Here is a 20,617-nt window from a genome sequence, read left to right on the forward strand (position 1 = left end):
AAGTAGATATATACTCAAGACACCATCTGTCTAGCTACTTGTTTCTGTGCAAATATGTCTCTTCTGCTAGATGAATAGTATACTATCCTCCAGCCAATCTGGGCTACTTAGTACTCAAAAATAGCCTGCACTTTAGGCATTCATATGTTTGCTCCTGCTGTTCCCTCTAAGTATATTGCCGTATTACTATTCTCAACCCAGTCTTCATAGTCAATGTCAAATGACACCTCTCCCCTAATCACCTTCACATTAGGTGGAAATAATTTCTCTTTCATCTGAACTGTATCTGTACCTCTTTTATGACACTTATTTTATGCCTTTTATAAGAGTTGTAAATAAGTCATATCTGTGGTATAATGAAAAGAGCATGCACTTTGGAATCAGATCATGGCCCCAAACCTGGATTTGCAATTTAATAGTTCTTGGCCTTTGAGAAACTTACCTTCCCTGAGCTTCAACTTTCTCATCTATAAAATGAGGATAAGGTGCCCACACAAAGAAGCAAGTGTGGCAGAGAATTTAAGAGGACTGCAGAGTCAGACATACCTGGGTTTAAATCCTGGCTTTACCCCTTACTAGCTATATAAAAGTGGTCAAATTATTTATCCACTTGAAGCCCTAATTCCCTCATCTGTAAAATGAGGCAATGTTGGGACCTACCTACCTCAGTGTCTTTGTATGAGGAACAGTGTACATAAAGTGCCTGGCACATAGCAACAGTCAATGCCTGTTAGTTTCTTCCTTCCCTTATGATTTACTGAATTCCTTAGGGGCAAAGAGCATTCTCTGTCTATTTCTAATCACCTAAAGGTGCCCGGCACAGGACTTTTTACATAGTGTGCTTGTATGTTTGGTAAATTAATAAATGTCATGTTTCTATGACATTCCTTAGCAGAATTTAGTTCCAGGCAACCACTGTCTTATTTCTCCACAAAGCAGTGATGCCAAATATGTGTCATTCATCTCAAGGCTTTCATGGATGCCTCTTAAAACCATGTGTTTCTTGTCTGCAGAACACACTTAAATACAGCTCTCCTAAATCACACACGCAGAGAGACGCAGGGCCTGACTCTTAATAATCCACATATTTTTGAGGACCAGTGTCATAAAGAACTTCAATATTTCAATCATATCAGGTATTTAATATGTACAGCAAACGAAATATTTCTTCATATGGATAGCTTTGCTGCTTTGCTAATCTCTCACCCCCTTCTCAATCTCTCTCTCTCTCTCTCTCTCTCTCTCTCTCTCTCACACACACACACACACACACTTCGAAAGTTTTTTGAATCCAAAGAGCAAACTCATCATAGTCAAGATGAGAATTTTAGTAAACAATTAGATGTTTTTCATTTGGATTTAGATTGGCAATTTTTTTTTAATTGACAATATACAGTTAGCAAATGTATGAGAGAGAATTCTAGTATTCTGTTGGTGGAAATATAGGTTTGGTACCATGACATTAGCAGGCAATTTGTCAGCATCTTTCAAAAAATTAAATCAATATTTTATCGAATATTTCCACTTCTAGGGATCTATCCTACACAAGCATGTGCTCTTCTAGTTCACTAACATCTATCTATGTAATAGGGTGCTCCTTGCAGCACTCTTTTGGGATAGCAAAACCTAAGGATAAAGCTCTAACCTCCATAAATAGAGCATAGGTTTAAATTTATATTAAATCCACACAATGGAAAACTGCACAGTATTTAAAAGTTTGAGTTAGATATGTATTGCCCAGGATTAGAAGTTACAGGTATAAATATCATTTTAAGTGACAAATCAGATTGGAGAATATATATGTAGTATGATTCTAAGTTTGAAAAATACATGATTTAGGCTATATACATCATGTATACACACATATATGTATATAATGAAACTGTCTGGAAGGATCTATATAAAATGTAATGATCAGTTATCTCTTGGAAGGAAATCATGAGAGTGTTTTCTATTTTGATATTGTTTAAACTTTTATTGAGCATAATATACTATTGCAATAAGAAAAAAATATTAAAACAATCCCACTACTTGATTTCCATGATATAGTAAGTGAAAAAATAAGGAGCAAAAAAGCAAGTAGATAGTTATGTTTTGCTACACTTTAAGTATGAAACAAGGAGAAATAAAATGTATACATTGATTTGCAGGAAAATAAAGGAAGAAAATACCAAGAACTAAAGAAATTGATTATAAATAGTAGATGAAAGAAATAGGTATGGAAATGAGATTTCTAGATTTCTTTTTTTATAATTTTGAATTTTCAAGATAAAAATGTTTTATGTATTCAAAATTAAATTTAATCAAAAAGTATAAAATGCAAATTGAGTACAGATAACAATTAACTTATTTATATATTGAATTAATAATATAACAGATAATTCAAGTAACTTTTGAATACAATATTCTGACTATACAGATTTAGTAAGATAATTCTAAAGACAAAAAGAATTATAAAATATCTTGCACTTTATTTAGTAGGCTTAGTGTTGGTAGTAGTAGTTTTGGTATAGTTGTTCTAAAACTATTTTGTATGAATTATAGGGTAAAATCATTAAATGTTTTGATGTTGATGGGAATGAGGGTTCCTATTTGGGAAAAGCAGATAAAAATATGGAATGGGACATGCCAGCTCTCAAAAAAATATATATTGAAAGGGTAAAGGAATCAGGAAAAAATAGCTAATTCTAGCGCTGGGGCAGAGAAAGTATGAAAGTAAGCCTGATACAGTTATAAATACAGTTTCTATGATAGAAAGCAAGAAAGTGCTCAAAGGATCATGAGGTATCAAATGGTAACAGAAAAACTTCATTCCAGGCTACGATGAAATACCTGGAACTAGACTAGCTCTCCCACAGAAAGCAATAATAAAAATGGACAAAATATATGAAGCAACTGTTTTCAGGCAGTTTAAGACTATGATCTCAGAGAAAAGGGAAACTCATGCAGTGAGGCCCACAATGTACTCAGCTCTCTACCTGGAACCAATTCCTCAACTATGGCACAGCGAATTGGAATCTTAACAGAGCCCATCTTGTCCTTCTGAGCTGAAGCTACAGAGATCAGGGCAGCTAAAATGGCTAGAACCTTCAGTAAAAAGGGAGTGCTTCACCAAGTGGAGCCCATGAAATTTGTATGGGTGTTCTCTGTGAGTCCCTGGCTAAAGATTGGACTGACATGAACATGCACAAGGCACAACTGCCAAAGGCTTATCATCAGAAAGTAACCACTACAGGGTTAATAATAGAACAATGATGTTAGAGGATATACAGTGCTAGGGAATACCTTGTTAACACCTGGGCATTCAGCTAAGACTCCAGAAAGGTCTTGCTTTAGGAGAAAAAATAATAATGTCATAGAATATGGCCTACCCTAAGCCCTCCCTAACAAAGCCTAAAACCAAGCCCCGATAAGATTCGCAAAGGAAAAAAGATTAAAGGTTGACTTACATGTGATTTGGACATAACCTTGGGGTTTTCACAGATCTAACAAAGTATAAAATTAAGCACTCTGAGTTCAAGATCAATAACTGTACTGCTATTTGAACAAACACCAATACCTTTAAAGGAACATAACAGAATCTAGTATCTCTACAATGTATTATCAATAAATTTCAGTACTCAACTAAAAAAATCACTTGGCATGAACCTGATTGATATTTACAGAATGCTACATAGCACAATACACAAATGTATATGGAATATTCATCAGTAGAGGCCATATTGCTGGGACATAAAATAAGTCTCAGTAAATTTCAAAAGACAAATACTACAGAGTGTATTCTCTAACAGATACAATGGAATTAAATTAGAAATAATAAAAATAAGATCTATAAATCCTTAAATATGTAGAAATTAAATAACACATTTTTAAATAACTGTTTTGAGGAAGAAATCACAAGGGAAGTTAGAAAATATTTTGAACTGCATGATGATGAAAGCATAATCAATAAAAAATTTTGGTTCACAGCTAAGGCAGTATTTAGAGGGAAATTTATAGTTTTAAAATGCCTTTATTAGAAAAGAAGAAAGTTTTAAGATCCATAATCTAAATTTTCATATTAAGAAACCAGAAAATGAAGAACAAGTTAAACCCAAAGTATAAAGAAAGAATAAAGAACAGAGAAGAAACAATTAAATAAACATGTAACAAACAAAATTAACAAAGTCAAAACTTGGTTCTTTGAAAAAATTAATGAACTTGATAAACCCTCAGCAAGCAAGACTAATTAAGAAAAAATAATCAATATCAAGAATGAAAGAGGGGATAATATTCCAGATCTGACGGACATTTGAAGGATATTAAATGAATATTATGAATGACTCAACATCAGTGAATTTTAAGACTTATGTGAAATGGATAAATCCCTTATAAAAACACAAACTGACTTAAGAAGGAAGAGAAAATCTGAGTAGTTCTGCACCTATTGAAGAAATCAAAGCATTAACAACAACTACAATTAAAAAAATAAATTAAAAAAACAAAAAACAAACAAACAAAAAAAAACTTTCCGCAAAGAGAACTTTAAGTCCAGAAGACATCAATGGTCAATATTATCAAACTCATTTCAGAAAATAGAGAAAGCAAAACACTTCCTACACTATTTTAAGAGGCCAACATAACCCTGACACCAAAACCTAATAAAAATATTACCAAAAAAATAAACAGACAATATCTGTTTATGAATATAGATGCAAAAACCTCAACAATCAAAAAATTAAAATAAATCCACCAACATATAAGATGAATAATACATCATGACTAAATAGGATTTATCTCTTATAGTAGGGCTGGCTCAACATTTGAAATCTATTTAATTGATCACATTAACATATAAAGGACAAAATCATCTGATCATCTCAAGGTTTACAAAAAAGGCATGTGACAAACTTCAGTATTAATTTATAATGCAAAAATCTCAGCGAAGTAGGAATAGAAGAGAAATGCCTCTATCCATAAAGAGCACCTGTGAAACTCCAGAGCTAACATCATATTTAATGGTGGAAACGAGTGACAGAGAGGGAAAACAAATGTAACAAACTGCTAACAATTGATGAATACAGGTGAAGAGTTTATAAATGACCATTGTACTATTCTTGTAACTTTTCTCTAGGTTTGCAAATGTTTCGAGATAAAAAGTTAAGAAAAGAAACTAATTCCTATCTGTCCCACAGTAAAATTCTCAAGTCAAGTTTTGGTTTCCCCCGTGGGAATCATTTTAGACTTCTCTTCTACCTGGCTACCCTTTGCAGTCAACCCTGTAGATTACAGCAAGAGTCTTCATTCATCACTATTCTACTGAAAAATAAAATCTACTACTAATCTATTCTACTCTAACCTAGAGTTAGGAGCCTCTATCTTTAAGCTCAGCTTGGCTTGCTTAGCCAAATTCAACTGCTTCCCACTTGCAGACTTACACTTCTCCCTAGACATGTGTGCCATACTTACGCCATCTCCATCACTTACACTGTGCTCCTTCCTTGCCTTGACATTCTCCTCCCTCATTCCTGTTCACTCTGGTCCTACCTGCTGTCAAAGGCTTGCTTCAAGCCCCTGATTTTCTATAGAAAATGGCCCTGCTCTTTTTGACTCAAATTTATGCTGACCCTGCTCTTCTCTGACTCCCTCAGCTTTGGAGACCTACATTTTGCAAATTTAATATTGAATACAATTCTCTTGTATTATTCTGTAGAAGATTAATATGTGAAGCATACTCAGTGAGAATATTTCCTTCTAGTTAAGTGTATCTCTTATTTTTTGTAATATATTTAAGAAACTTTATAGAAAAAATCATTTAACTATAAATGCTAAACATCATAACAAATTATTTTTCAATTTTCTTTGTATAAATGCATATTTTAACATCAATGCATTCTGGGTTTTTTTTGCTTAATATTATTAATATTCACATTTCTGTGTTTGGATATGGTCTAAATACTGGTCATTTTAATGGCTATATAGTGTTCTATCGGGTTAGCATAATTTGTTTAGCCATTTATCCCAATGAGATAAAGTATTATTGAATAAGGAAATTTTTACTTATTTTTCCTCTCCCCTTCCCCCACCATGGGACTAGTGGAATGCTGCACATACAGTAAGAGTGCAATAGTGTTTCATGACTGTCCATGCCTTTGGCCACATAAAATTCAATGACTGAGAATTCTAAAGTTATTTTCCCTTCGACTTCTTCAGTAAGTGTGAGTTTCATTCAGCTCCATTCTGACCATAATTTTTTTCTGACTACTCTCTCTCATCATCCCTAACTACTTTTTACTTGCTATAAACTTTGTCCTATACTCCAAAGTTTAACACCACTCTTATACCACTTCCAATGACCAAGCCAGTCCCTTCAGTATCACCTTCCCTTTCTTCCAAGATTCAGTATCAAGTCTTAGATTATCCCTTTCAATTAAAGAAGAGATTATAGGATGGTATTTTTCTCCTTGACTTTAGCTTATTAGAATAAATTTAGGAGATGAGATTTCAATAATACTTTGTTGATCTCCTAATTTCTAATCCAGTGCTCTTATACTCCACAGCTAAAGGCACAATGTGAATATCCTCACAGCAACATTATTACTACCATTTTAAAATAAAACATTTTGTCTTCTTTTTAAGAAGTCTTGATATTTCATTTTATTTTTAATTAATAACAATCAATTTCACAAAAAAGGGCGTTTTGTTTATACTTGGAAGTTGTTTGAGAGACTCTTTCTAGCTTTTGCCAAAAAAAAAAAAAAAAGATTCACATAACCTCTGTATCTGCCTTTAGGGTCTTCCTCAGTAATTAGACTAGAAATTCTAAAACCAAAGAATTTCTAGTGAGAACAAACTTCTATCCTCTCATCAACAATCAGAAAATTTCATACATCTATAAACCTCTAAGCCGAAGCCTCATGTAAAGCCATTCTCTTATATGAAATTGAATGGTTCTGTTCAAGTCAAATCAAAATGTATCTATAGTACCTACTGTGTGCCAGCAGGCCTTCCCACCCACCTTGCCAGTAAAGACCACATTTTTCTAGTTAATTAAGATGTTTTGGTATCTCTGCAATTTTCCTTCAAACAACAGATCACTGAGAAGTTGCTTTGTTATAGTCATCCTCCAGATGTACTGATGCAAGATGACCCAATTTTGGTTCAGAATTAAACATATCCTCTCAAAAAACTGGTCAACCTTTTCTTTTCTCCTCTGACTTAGAGATATAGGCTGGGAGATCTGAATGCCAACAACTACATAACACAGTTCATATTTTCCTGCAGCAGCAACAGCAACAATAAAAGTCAAAGAAAAGCACAATAAAGCCAATGGATACTCTTGGGACATAATTTTTGAGGTAAAAAGGAATAGATAAATGCAAGCCCTTGGGAAATCTCTTAAAGGAGAATTTATTTTCCCCCTACCCTACTCAAAATTAGTTTTAGATACATGTATCCTCGATTTGTTATTCTATCATTGCCATTGTCAAGATATTAGCCAATTCCTTATCATAGAAAATGACACCTTTAAGTAAAATAAACCTATTTTTCATAGATTGTCTAAAGACCTTATCTATTTAGTCCTAAATTTAGAGAATGTGAATACTGAAGGACCTCATAAGTATTCTGTAAAGAAGATGACAAGCCCATACTTGACCAATCAGTTACAGTCCTTAAAATTAGATGCTTTTTGTGCATTTTGGTATGTTCTAATGCAACCAGGCCCTACATGAAATCTCAGAGCCATATTTGCTGTTTCTCGAGCCAGGGTTGACAGTTTGGCTTGCCCACTGTGAATGGATATAACCTAGAAAAGTAACCTGTATTTTAACTTCTAAAAAATTGTATATTACTGAAAACAAAGAGGTTTGTTTCAATATGGGTCCATACTAGATTTTTTTTTTAATATAAGTGTTTTATTCTTTTCTTTCATTGACATGTACAGAAAAAGAAACTTTCATCCCTTGGTCCTCTGTCATGTGCATAAGAGAGGCCCTTGGCATCAGTAGTTGCAGGGATCTTAGTAAAAGGGATCCCTACCTATAATGAGCTACACAGAAATTATTATAATTGGCTATACATATGGGACTAAACAGTTAAAAATATTAATGAGTAAAGGTCACATTCTTTATTTTTCAGCTTGGGGGAAGGGAAGGAAGAGAGAAAAGTAAAAGTTGTAAGTTCCATTGGTAATCCCCCAAATAATAAATATTCAAGCTTGAATCTGGATCTCTTTAATTGGCAAAGGCCAAAGGACCTTGCAGATTTCATAAAACAAAATTTTGTACTACAGATCTGCCCAGGTGATTTTTAATATTCTTCAAAAGATAAGGCCATCACAAATAGGACTATCATAATAAGAGGGCAAGTAGTTCTATTTTCTACATAAAATAATAATATTAACAGTAGTGTAGGGCCTGGGAAGGGATTATGATGAGAGTGACTAAATAAAAGGGAAGAGTGAAAAGAACTGCTCCAAAGTACCCCCATTTTCATCAGCTATGGACAACTTAGTGTTAGGTAGTTAGGCAGGAATGACTGACAGAAGTGAAGGCCCAGCTCTGTAACCATCGAAACCTCCCTTAAAGACCTTCTTTAAGGACATCCTAAAAACACCTTCCTTTTAGAGTTATAAATTATCCCAAACTCTAGGGCACAAAGGCCATAAAAAGGGCTGGCTAAACCCGCCATAGATGCGTGTGCATAAAGTACTGCCTCGACCTGCCCCAACCACCTCAGACTCATTATACCATCATTATAATATCATGACTATGACTGAAAGTTCATGAATCTAATTATAAAAGACTGAATTGTGGGTAAGCACATGTACTGTAGGCAAAGTGTTATATAGCAGCCAACTGTCAAGGTGAACTCACATACAGGTCATCTAGGACCTACCATTATGGCCCAAATATAAACAGACCTTCTCACTTCTTGCTGTTACAGCTCTCTTCACTGAAAACCTGCTCCTCCCTTGGACCACACTCTGTCTTCTTTTATCTTTTCACCTCCCAAATTCCACAGGGCAGCAGCCTTCCTTAGTGTGACCCGTCTCCTTCTAAATATTGTTGACCTGTAATTCTTTCTGTGTTGGCAGGGAAGAACTGAGGCCCCAACCCCCACCCTCATGATGCTGGGGTGACACAGGATTTATATCACCCCAGCAGTAACATTAGGATTTTTTTTTCATCCCAAGCTTGGTTTTTGTTTCTGTATTTTGAAATAAAAAATATATATATCATACACACAGACATGCACAGAACAACATTCTGCTATTAGCCTTCCCTGTCTACTCTATATACACCATAAATAGAAGCAGGACGGCATTAAAAACAAAAAAAAGACCAACTGCATTCAAATCATCATCACTTCCCAAACCCTGTAAGAAAAGTTTTCTTCCAATACACAACTGCTATTATTTTAGTAGGTAGCTGAGGATAAACAGATGGGGGAGGGGTGACTAAAACCATTCGAACACATTCACTCTCAGGGGAAAATCTTTTGGGGTAATGTTTCTTAAATAAAGCTTGCTGCAGATATGACACCACTTGGCCACACTAAGCAGACAAAGCCCCTAGTATCCACAGACAGCTTCACACTTGATAATTAAAGAATAAAGGGATGAAGCATTAAAAAGTTGATCTTTTAACTTCCTCTGTGTATCTAAGGTTTTAAACAGCCTCTCTCCTCATAAATAATAAACAAGCAAAGAAAACAAGACACTTTTTTTTTTTTTTAGTTTGGATTTTACCTGAATTAAGCTACCATAATATAGGTAGCTTTTTAAACTCTCAATTCTTTCTTTTTCCTTTCTGACTCTGCTATAGACATTATGACACAACCAAGTGAGAAAAATGGGATCTGCTCCAACAGATTACATTTGTTAGAAAGTAATAATATCTCCAAGTATTTTATTTAAGAAATAATCAGTTTGAACCAAGATTGAAAGTTAAAATGTGACTTCAAAAGTAAGGCAAGGAAATGCAGCCGTATAAAATATGCCAAGTTGGAGATATTATAGGTAAAACGCTACATACAAATATAGCTGAAAGAGATTCACAATATAAAAAAATGTGTTAAATAGCTACATAAGTCTTTAAGAGGAGAAAAAGGCAATATATTGCTCTACCTTTACCATTCCAGAATCCTTTGGACTTCAGCGGTGTTGCTCTATTTTATAACCTGCTACCCACTTTAGCGAAAGACTTCTTAATATATTATCAAAGGAAGAATAATACTATTCTTTAAATAATTCAATTAGCAAGTATTCTCACCTCAGAAAACAAACATTAGCCAAACTCCAGCCCCAGCCAGCATTTATTGCATTGAAACATAGGCATGTACATCATTGCCTTAGTTTTATACTTAATGAGAAAGAGCACACATTTAATTCTAGAAAATAACTTAATTAGAAGCCAGCAGAAAGCCCTATTGTAGTCTTTTGTTTCTATATAATAATACATTCTTTATTGTTTTACTGGAATGATTACAGACAGAAAACAAATTCTTAAAATCTCATGCATGGTTTATAATTATAGTTAGGATGTATAATCAAGACTGAAAGACACATATATCCAAGTGTTATTAAACAATGATTAAGCTTTGATTGGGAAAGCTCCTGGCTACAGCTAATCTCAGTATAATTATGGCTGCCTGCCAGACCACCATGTTCTAGGAATAGGTATTTCTTCTCAAGAAATTCCTGTTCAGGCAATTAGCTTATATTTCTGAACTTGGAGCCTTTAAATCTTTGCCTGTTAGAGATTCAGTACAAATGTGAAGATGTGAGGAACTAAAGCTCACTGATATTTGTCAAAAGCTTTCATTTAAACCATAACACTGCACACTCAATTAAAAGGCAAAGGATATATTTTTTAAAGGTTTTCTGTCTTCTCATCTGAAAATGTTTGCTTGCAGGTATATATTCACTAGCAAATTTAACCAACTGAAGTAGGCCCTTAACATTTCATTGTCCACTGAGAGTATACTGTCATTGAAGTTGAATAAAATTGCACTGGTTTCTCAACATTTTCTCAGTGTTAGGCTAAAATCTCATTTTTATTTTGTCTACTTTCCAATATAGCTGAAATATAAGTGTTTTTGTTTAAAGAAATTCATAGTTAAAGGCATAGATACTCTATGGATGCTCTCAAAACCACACTTTTTTTTTTTGACCAAATAGTGAAAAAGTTGCCAGCAACTTACCAGAATTTCTCTTTGACACCATCTTCAGTTTTGTGCTAACTACAGAGCAGACCACAAGGGTCAAAAGAAATGGTGGCTTCATTATTCACTTTCCTTGGAGCTGAAAAGTCAAAAAGAACATGAAGTTTGAATCACAGACCTTGGCCTCAAAAAAAAAAAAAAACCCAGCATCTATAATTGCACAAATCTCAAAGACACATTACAGAAAAAACGACATTCTGGTGACTTCTGGGTTTATTTTTATGCAAATAGAAGAAAATATGGAAGTTCACAGTTGAGTTATGTCAAAGCTCCCTGCTGAAAACTTTTCAATGGCTTCCCACTGGATTTAGAGTAAAATCTGAACTTCCATTAGACTTTCAACAGCCGCAGGAGGGACCCCAGTTGCCTCTTTGATCTTATTTCACAGCATTTTCCTCCTTTTTGGTTCTGCTCCAGCCACTATGAACATTTTACTTGTCCCTAGAACATGCCAAGGTCATTTCCTCCTCATAGCCTTTGTATTTTGTCTTCATTCTGGGATAGGCCTTCCCACTTTTTATGCGTTTAGTTCCTCCATCCTATAGGTTTCAGTCCCGCAAAAAGGCCTTTCTCAATTACTCAATCTTAGTCTCATTCTGTCATTCTATAGCTTACCACCTTGCTTGTTTTATTCAGAAGACTGATCAGCACTTAGTTATTTTGTTTATTTACATGACAGGAAGAGTTTTTACTCAACTTTGACACTGACATTTTTAAATCGACAGTACTTAATCATGAACAACTAGAATTAAACAGTTCCAAAACCAAAAATATCTGAAAACAGTATCAAATTGGATTGAACTATTGTTAAGCTCCCCTCCACGCACATATGTGGACAACAGAGTAAGGGGATGACTAAAGCATCATCAGTAGGGGTTGACTAGGCATTTGGGGAAAAACAAAACCATTTTTAAATTGCTCCACTTAATTAAGTCTTTTTGGTAAGTTGGTTACCTATATGAAGAATCATATAGGATTCTTTAAGAATCAGAATATAAGCACCACAGAGGTACATCGGGCTCATCATAAACCAAAGATATAAAAATGGCAAAGGGGATCGTGAAGGTGAAACCACAGTGATTCCTGAAAAAAATGGATGGAAGCAAACCTGACTGGAAAGGCAAAAGCAGTCTCTGGGTAACATTTAAAAATCCAGAATTCCATACAAAGATTTGTTTTCCAAATAATATTTGTTCGTACCTAAAGGTACAGAACCTTATCCAGAATGCAGGGGTAATAGGATGATATCAAGTGTTGGGTGGCATCCTCTTTTGCAAGAATTGACCTCAAACATCCACTTGATGTCCTAAATTCAGAATACTTCCAGAATTTGTTGTCTGAGAACACCATTTCAGCTATCCCATGCAGCTAGTTACTTATCATCACACCCCTACTCCGTCAATAAACTATAATCCTGGGAAGGAGGAGGAAGAGGTCACCTTTTGATAAAGAAGACAGGATTTTCTTTCCCAGTTGACATGTTAAACTTCCTCTTTACCACTGCAGCAGTATAAAGAACGCTAGGGAAAGATAGTGTGTTAGAGATTTCCAGATGACAAGGGGTCCATGACTAATCTCTACTCATCCCCAACACATCAAATTTCTGGGTCCCAAGAAACACGGAGGGTAGATTTGGCATATTACCGAAGATCCAAGTTGGATTGGGTAAGTATATGATTCTTGCCAGAGGCTTTGCAACATGGGGCAAGATGAGTATACCTTGGAAGAAAGTGGTATGATGCCACCATCTGAATTTCTAAGGGAACATATAAGCAAATCTTGTAATGGACTTCCAATGCCCAGATAAGTTGCTGGGGGGATCATCTCAACATCAGGCCTGTTATAACGACTACCTGTTTATGTCCATAGGCAGTTAGAACAATTATGACTAACCAAGGAAAAGACACAGGTGGTCACAAGTATGTGTTTTTCCTCTCCCTCTCCCCAGTTACTCTTTTCTCAATATAACACCAATGGAGGTGGCACAGGAGAAAGAGGAGGAAGGGGGGAGATGTGTGAGAACCTACTATGTCGGCTCCAAATTCTTAGCCATTAGAGGCACATGCCATCTGTTTGAAGAAAAAGGAAGAGAATATTTAAATCAGATAAGAGCTTGGAGTAAGTAAAGACAAACACTTTAAAATCAGAATGAAACTCTGAAAACAGTTGAAAAAAAATGATAGAAACAAACTGAGATGTTTATCGTTATCTCTATCTCCTCATGGAAAAAGATAAGTACGGTAGAGCACAATAGGTAGAAATTATTGGGGAAAATACTACTATTTCATGTTTATATTTTAATGAGTTGAAACTCTTAATGAATCAGTAACATTAATTAGCTTAGTTGTTTTGCCCAACTCCTTGACCACTAGAACGTAAATTTTACTAGAGTAGTCACTTAGTAACTGTTGTCTTCTCAACATCTAGCCTAGAGCTTGACACATAATAGGTTACCGATAAATATTTAATGAATAGAAAAAGAATATTAATGTAGATAACATCATATCAAGGGTTCAAGTAATACAAATAAATGGCAGGTTTCAGTGTTCCCCTCCTCCACCCCAAGTTACCTGTTTGTTTGGAATATCTCTTATCAAGTATATCATTATACAAATCTGAGATGTGTCCTTGCTCCAGTTGTAGTGGGCACTGTTGGTATCCTACCCTTCCCTATCCTCTTGCCCACCTAAAGACATCTGTAGACGTCTTCTTATGTTTCTCTGCCAGAAGAATTCTCCATCTGCAAAAGCAGCTTGAACAGCATAGGTGGCAGACTGGAAGTTCCAGGTTGTTAACATCCCATGAGTGACTCTCAGTCAATGATAGGAGTTGGTGAATAAATACCACAGCTCCCTCATCCCTTGGTATGTTCCAGTAGGACTGAGGGGCAAACAGCTCATTAACACGCTTTAGTTGCTTTTCCTCCCTTCTAGTTTGACTTTGCCATTCCCTTGCAGTACTTCCTGGGATCACCTCCCAAATAAACTACTTACATCCAAACCCTTATCTTTGGGTCTGCTTTTAGGAGAACCTAAACCAAGACTCTGAAAATATCATTATGAACTCCATATAATTCTTTGTTATACACAGTTCAGAAGATTATGTAGTTTCTAGACTTTGAAAAGAAAGCTTATTATTCAAAATTTTCCTGAACCACAGGCACACAAGCTCTCCTGTCTTGTCTCTCTGTTTACAACTTTTATCACCCTCAGTGACTTTGATAAGAACATTGTCTCATCTCTGATTTAATTCTTCCTCCTGTGTTTACTCAGTTACCAACTCTACCTTGCTGGTTAGATATTAAGAGTCTGCCATGCTCTCCTTACCCTCAACCCATCTTATCCATGATTGTACCTTCACTATTTCTGTCTGAACGCAAGGACTGTAATTTGCTTGGAAAGAATATCAGTTTAAAAACTCTAATATTTTATAAATGGTAAAAAAATTAAAGATTATTTGAGAAAAGCTTTATTAAAAAAAAAACTTCTATCCAGTAGTTATTGTTATAATTTTCACCCAAAATAAGAACTGTATTATATAACTGATACTCAGAGATATGGATAGAAAATAACTGCCTCCAAAATATTTCTACTTCCCTATTTAATTAACCCCTTCCTCTTTTTGTGAAATGAAATACTTAATGTTTGACTTTGACCAGTGAAATAATCATTAGAATTGAATATGTTAACCTCAGAATTATTTCATATACTCCCTTTCTTGTCAATTACAATCAGTGGGGATTAGAAAAACTGGACATATTAAGGTTTCAAATCTGTATATTTACCAATCTTGTTTCTACAGATGGGTCTATTAATTCCACAAATTTTGAAGAATGACTACTATACATAATAATAATTATAATTTATTGAGCATGTCATGTGTGCCAAACATTGTACTAAACTGTTATATGGTATTTTATCTTATCGACGACCTAATGAGGTGTTATTATCCTCATTTCACTTTTCAAAAACTGACACTTGTGACTTATCCAAGGTCACAATAGTAAATTAAGGAAAAAGGAGTTGAATTTAGGTCTGTGTGATTACAAAACCTTAGTTTTTAACTACTACTAAATGATTTTTGCTCTAGAATTTCGATGTTATGGGAGTCATAAACCATGTCTAAGATTATAAAACATCACTCCTTGCCTTCAAGGAGCTATAACCTAACTGTGGAGATGCATGTATACTAAAGTGCTTGGTCAAGTGCAAGAGAGTGAGGAACAACCTGTATATGTTAAGTGACAAAAAAACATACAGTAAGAAAAGAATTTTGTAGCATGTTCAATAGGTGATTCAGATTTCCCATTGAAAGGGAAAATCTGCTATACTGCCAATTAAAACAAAGAGAAAGGCCAGTGCAAGCAATCTCCTAGCAGTGTTCAACTGGCTGAAATATTGTCATTAATCAAGAAATGTCTCAGAAATGTGACAACTGAGCTCCCGACATATAGTTCCACACATTTATCTGTCTATCATTTATCTGTCTACTTACCTATCTTATTTTATTTTTATTTTTAATCAATTAATTAATTAATTAATTATTTTTTTGGGCGACATAAGTTAACAACATCCAGTAAGTTTCAGGTGTACAATTTAACAGTAAGGCGTATATATAATACATTGTGTGTTCCCCTCTCATAGTTAGATCTCTTTCTGTCACCAAATATTTGACCCATTTTATCTCATCTATCTCTCTCCTTTCCCTTGACCCCCTACCCTCTAGTAAACACTACTATATTGTCAATGTCCACGAGTCTCTGTTTATTAGTCTTGTTTGTTGCTTTTAGGTTTACGTTCTATATAAAAGTGATATTATGTAGTTTTCAACTTTTTCTGTCTGGCTTATTTCGCTTAGCATGATTATCTCGAGGTCCATCCTTGTTGTCGCAAATGGCAATACTTCATCTCTTCTTATGGCTGAGTAATATTCCATTGTATATATGTACCACCTCTTATTTATCCAATCGACTACTGTAGGACACTTTGGTTGCTTCTATGTCCTGGCCACCGTGAATAATGCTGCTATGAACATCGAAGTGCAAATATCTTTTTGGACATGAATTTTCAAAACTTTGGGGTAAATACCCAGTAGAGGGACTGCTGAATGATATGGTAGATCAATGCTTAGTTTTTTGAGGAAACTCCATACTATTTTCCATAGTGGTTGTATGAATTTGCAGTCCCACCAGCAGTGTATAAGGATTTCTTTTCCTTTGCATCCTCTCCAGCATTTATTATTACTTGCCCTGTTGAAAACAGCAATTCCAACAGGCATGAGATGGTATCTCATTCTGGTTTTGAATTTCATCTCTCTAATACTTAGCAATGATGAGCATCTTTTCATATGTTTGTTGCCCATGTGTATGTCTCTTTGAGAGAAGTGTCTGTTCAGGCCCACTGCCCATTTTTTTATTGGATTGCATTTTTAAAATTATTAATGAGTAGTATGAGTTCTTTGTATATATTGGATAGTAGGCCCTTATCGGAGGCATTCCTTGCAAATATATTTTCCCATTCGGATGGTTGTCTCTTTGCCTTGTTGATTATTTCTTTTTGCTGAGCAGAAGCTTTTTAGTTTGATGTAGTCTCATTCATTTATTTTTGCTTTTACTCCTCTTGTCTTTGAGGACAAATTCATACAATCCTCTTTAAATCCAGGTCCTTAATTTTAGTTCCTATGTTTCCTTCTATGCAATTTATTGTTTCAGGTCTTTAATTAAGGCCCTTAATCCATTTTGAGTTAATTTTGGTGTATGGTGATAGACAACAGTCTAGTTTCATTCTTTTGCAGGTGGCTTTCCAGTTTTCCCAGCACCATTTATTGAAGAGGCTTTCCTTTCTCCATGGAATGCTTTGTTTTTCTGTGGAAAATTATTTGCGCATGTAAATATGGGTTTACTTCTGGACTCTTGATTCTGTTCCACTGGTCCGTGTGTCTGTTTTGCTGCCAATACTATGACGTTTTGATTACTGTCACTTTGTAGTATAATTTGAAGTCGGGCAGAGTTATGTCTCCAGCCTCATTCTTTTTTCACAGTATGACTTTGGCATTTCGGGGTCATTTGTACTTCCATACAAATCTAGTGATTTTTTTGTTCTATTTCTTTAAAAAATAGCGGTGGGATTTTGATAGGGATTGCATTAAATCTATATAATTAATGCTTTAGGTAATATAGTCATTTTAACTATGTTGATTCTTCCAATCCAAGAACATAGAATATATTTCCATTTCTTTGTATATTCTTCAATTTCTTTTAATAGAGTCTTATAGTTTTCATTATATAGGTCCTTCACATGTTTCATTAGATTTATTCCTAGGTATTTTGTTCCTTTTGTTACAATTGCAAAAATAATTATTTTTTCCACTTCTTTTTCTGACACTTCATTATTAGAGTATAGGAATGTTCTGGATTTTTGAACATTGATTTTGAATCCAGAGACTCTATTGTATTTGCTCATTGTTTGTAGTAGTGTTCTTGTGGCATCTTTAGGGTTTTCGACATTGAGAATCATGTCATCTGAAAAGAGTGACAGTTTGATTTATTCATTTCTTATTTGGATATCTTTTATATTTTTCTCTTGCCTGACTGCACTTGTTAAGACCTCCAATGTTATACTGAATAACATCAGTGATAGGGGACAGCCTTGCCTTGTTCCTGATCTAAGAGGGGAGGTTTTTAGTTTTTCACCATTAAGTATAATGTTGGCTGAGGGCTTTTAATATATGGCCTTTATTACGTTAAGATACTTTCCTTCTATACTGATTTTGTTAAGTGTTTTGATCATAAATGTGTGTTGTATATTCTCAAAGGCTTTTCTACATCTATTGATACATGATCGTATTATTCTTATTTTTTAATTTGTTTCTGTCATGTTTCACATTAATCAATTTGCATATGTTGAACAATCCCTGTGCCTCTAGTATTAATCTGAATTGATAGTGGTGTATAATCATTTAAATATGTTGCTTATTCGGTTCACTAGTATCTTATTTAAGATTTTTGTATCTGTGTTCATGAGAGATATTGGTCCGTAGCTTTCTTTTTTGGTGTTATCTTAACCAAGTTTTGGTATCAGGGTAATATTGACCTCATAAAATGAGTTGAGAAGTATTGCCTCCTCTTCGATTTTTTGGAAGAGTTTGAGGACAACAGCTATTAAATCTTGTTTGAATGTTTGGTAGAATTTGCTGATATCAGTAGCCATCTGGTCCTAGACTTTTACTTTTTGGCAGGTTTTTGATGATTGTTTCGATTTCCATACTGCTGATCAGTCTATTTGGATTTTCCGATTCTTCTTAATTTAGTCTAGGAAGGTTGTGTTTTTCTAAGTACTGGTCCATTTCTTCGAAGTTATTAAATTTGGTGTTATATACTTTTTCATAGTATTCTTGCATGATCCTTTGTACTTCTGTGATGTCAGTCATAATTTCCCCTCTTTCATCCCCAATTTTGTTTATTTATGTCCTTTCCCTGTTCTTTAGTGAGTCAAGCCAGGGGATTGTCAATTTTATTAATCTCCTCAAAGAACCACCTTTTTGTTGCATTTTTTCTTCTATTGTCTTTTTTGTTGTTGTTGTTTTCAATTTATTTTATTTCTGCTTTAATTTTTATTATTTATTTCCTTCTGCTGACGTTAGGCTTCATTCGTTTTTCCTTTTCTAGTGTTTTAAGATGAAGCGTTAGATTGTTTATTTGGGCTCATTCTTGTTTTTGGGGATAGGCCTGTAATGATATCAAATTTCTTCTTATTATCACTTTTGCCGTGTCCCAAAAGTTTTGATATGTTGTACTATCATTATCATTCATTTTGATATATCTCTTGATCTCTCTTGTTATTTCTCTCTGACTCAGTCATTCTTCATAGCAAATTGTTTAATCTCCATGTATTCGTGGTTCTTCTTGCTTTCTTTTTTCAGTTGATCTCTATTTTAAAGCATTATGATCAGAGAATATGGTTGGTATGATTTCAAACCTCTTATATTTGTGGTCAATCCTTGAGAATGTACCATGTGCACTAGAGAAGAATATATAACCAGCTTTTTTGGGATGAATGGCTCTGTAAATGTCAATTATGTCCTGTTGGTCTAATGTGTCATTTAAGGACGTTATTTTCTTATGGATTTTCTGTTTGGATGATCTGTCCATATCTGACAATGGGGTATTTGGGTCCCCTACTACGATAGTGTTTTGGTCTGTTTCTCTCTTTAGTTCTGTTAGTAATTGCTTTACATATTTTGGGGCTCCCTGATTGCAAGCATAGATATTAATGTTATATCTTCTTGGTGCATGATTCTCTTTATTATTATGAAGTGTCTCTCAGTATCTTTCTTTACCTTTTTTATTTTGAAGTCTATTTCATCTGATATTAGTATCACTACTCCCACTTTTCTCTGAATGCCATTTGCTTGAAATGTCATTTCCCACCCTTTCATTTGAGTCTAATTTGCCTTTGGAGCTGAGGTGTGTCTCCTGGAAGCAGCATATGTTTTTGTTTTTGTTTGTTTGTTTGTATTTTGTTTGTTTGTTTGTTTGTTTTTTCTGTTCTGCAACTCTGTGCCTTTTTATTGGTGAGTTCAATCCATTTACTTTTAGGGTGATTATTGAAATATGAAGTTTTTCTATAACTATTTTATCTTTTGTTTTCTGGTAGCTTGGTGTTTCCACTGCTTCCTTGTTCTTGTGTGTCTTTTGTTGTTGTTGTTGTTGTTGTTGTTGTTGTTGTTGTTGTTGTTTTGTTTGTTTCTTTTTGTTTTTAATATTTGTTGGTTTCTGTGTGTTTTCCCTCTGTTTTATGTTATATACTTCAGTTTTGAATCTTTTGTGTATATTTACCATTGCTTATTGTTGTTTCAAGAGGAGAGATCTGTTGACGTCTCTCATTCCACCATGTTTCTTACATCACTTTCTGCACATCTGTTTAAATACTAAAAGTGCCAGAAGCAGCTCAGGTTAACCCCTGGAAATCTTACGCTGCAATTTAGGTTTTATTATTTGATAACTTTTTCGTGTTGTTGATTTTACAACAAACTTACTGCTGTGTGAAAAAAATGTCTAAGGACATGTATAATATTTTATAAGATGTCAATAATACTGCCATTCAACTATTTAAAAATTATTTTTTTTTTCCAAAAAGAGTCTTCGGTCACCAAGGCTATAAATACATCATGGTTCTTACTCACGAAGTATATATTCCCCTGAGAACTTTGTGTTTACCGATTTTTTAAGGTCAGTATGTAAAAATTCCAAAAGGCCACATGAAGAATTCTAAAGACTGAAGATGCTGGCACAATGGCTAATGAAGCCATTAATACTCCTGTTCTTGGAGTACCAAATCTTGATATGATTAGGGCCATTTTGACAAGAGTTTTTAAAAAATATAATTGAAGTAAATCTTTTGACAGATAATTG

General features: G+C 34.4%; 1 protein-coding gene across 1 annotated transcript in view; it reads right to left on the bottom strand.

Annotated features, from left to right (window-relative positions):
• Window positions 1-20,617, bottom strand: part of IL1RAPL2 (interleukin 1 receptor accessory protein like 2) — a 1,186,660-nt gene that overhangs the window by 1,099,564 nt on the left and 66,479 nt on the right. The window contains exon 2 of the mRNA XM_011380985.2: window positions 11,185-11,284. Coding sequence (XP_011379287.1) covers window positions 11,185-11,266 — 82 coding nt within the window. The 5' untranslated portion in view covers window positions 11,267-11,284. The remainder of the gene's footprint in view (window positions 1-11,184; window positions 11,285-20,617) is intronic.

Source organism: Pteropus vampyrus, unplaced genomic scaffold, assembly GCF_000151845.1.
Source record: "Pteropus vampyrus isolate Shadow unplaced genomic scaffold, Pvam_2.0 Scaffold419, whole genome shotgun sequence".
Lineage (NCBI taxonomy): Eukaryota > Metazoa > Chordata > Mammalia > Chiroptera > Pteropodidae > Pteropus > Pteropus vampyrus.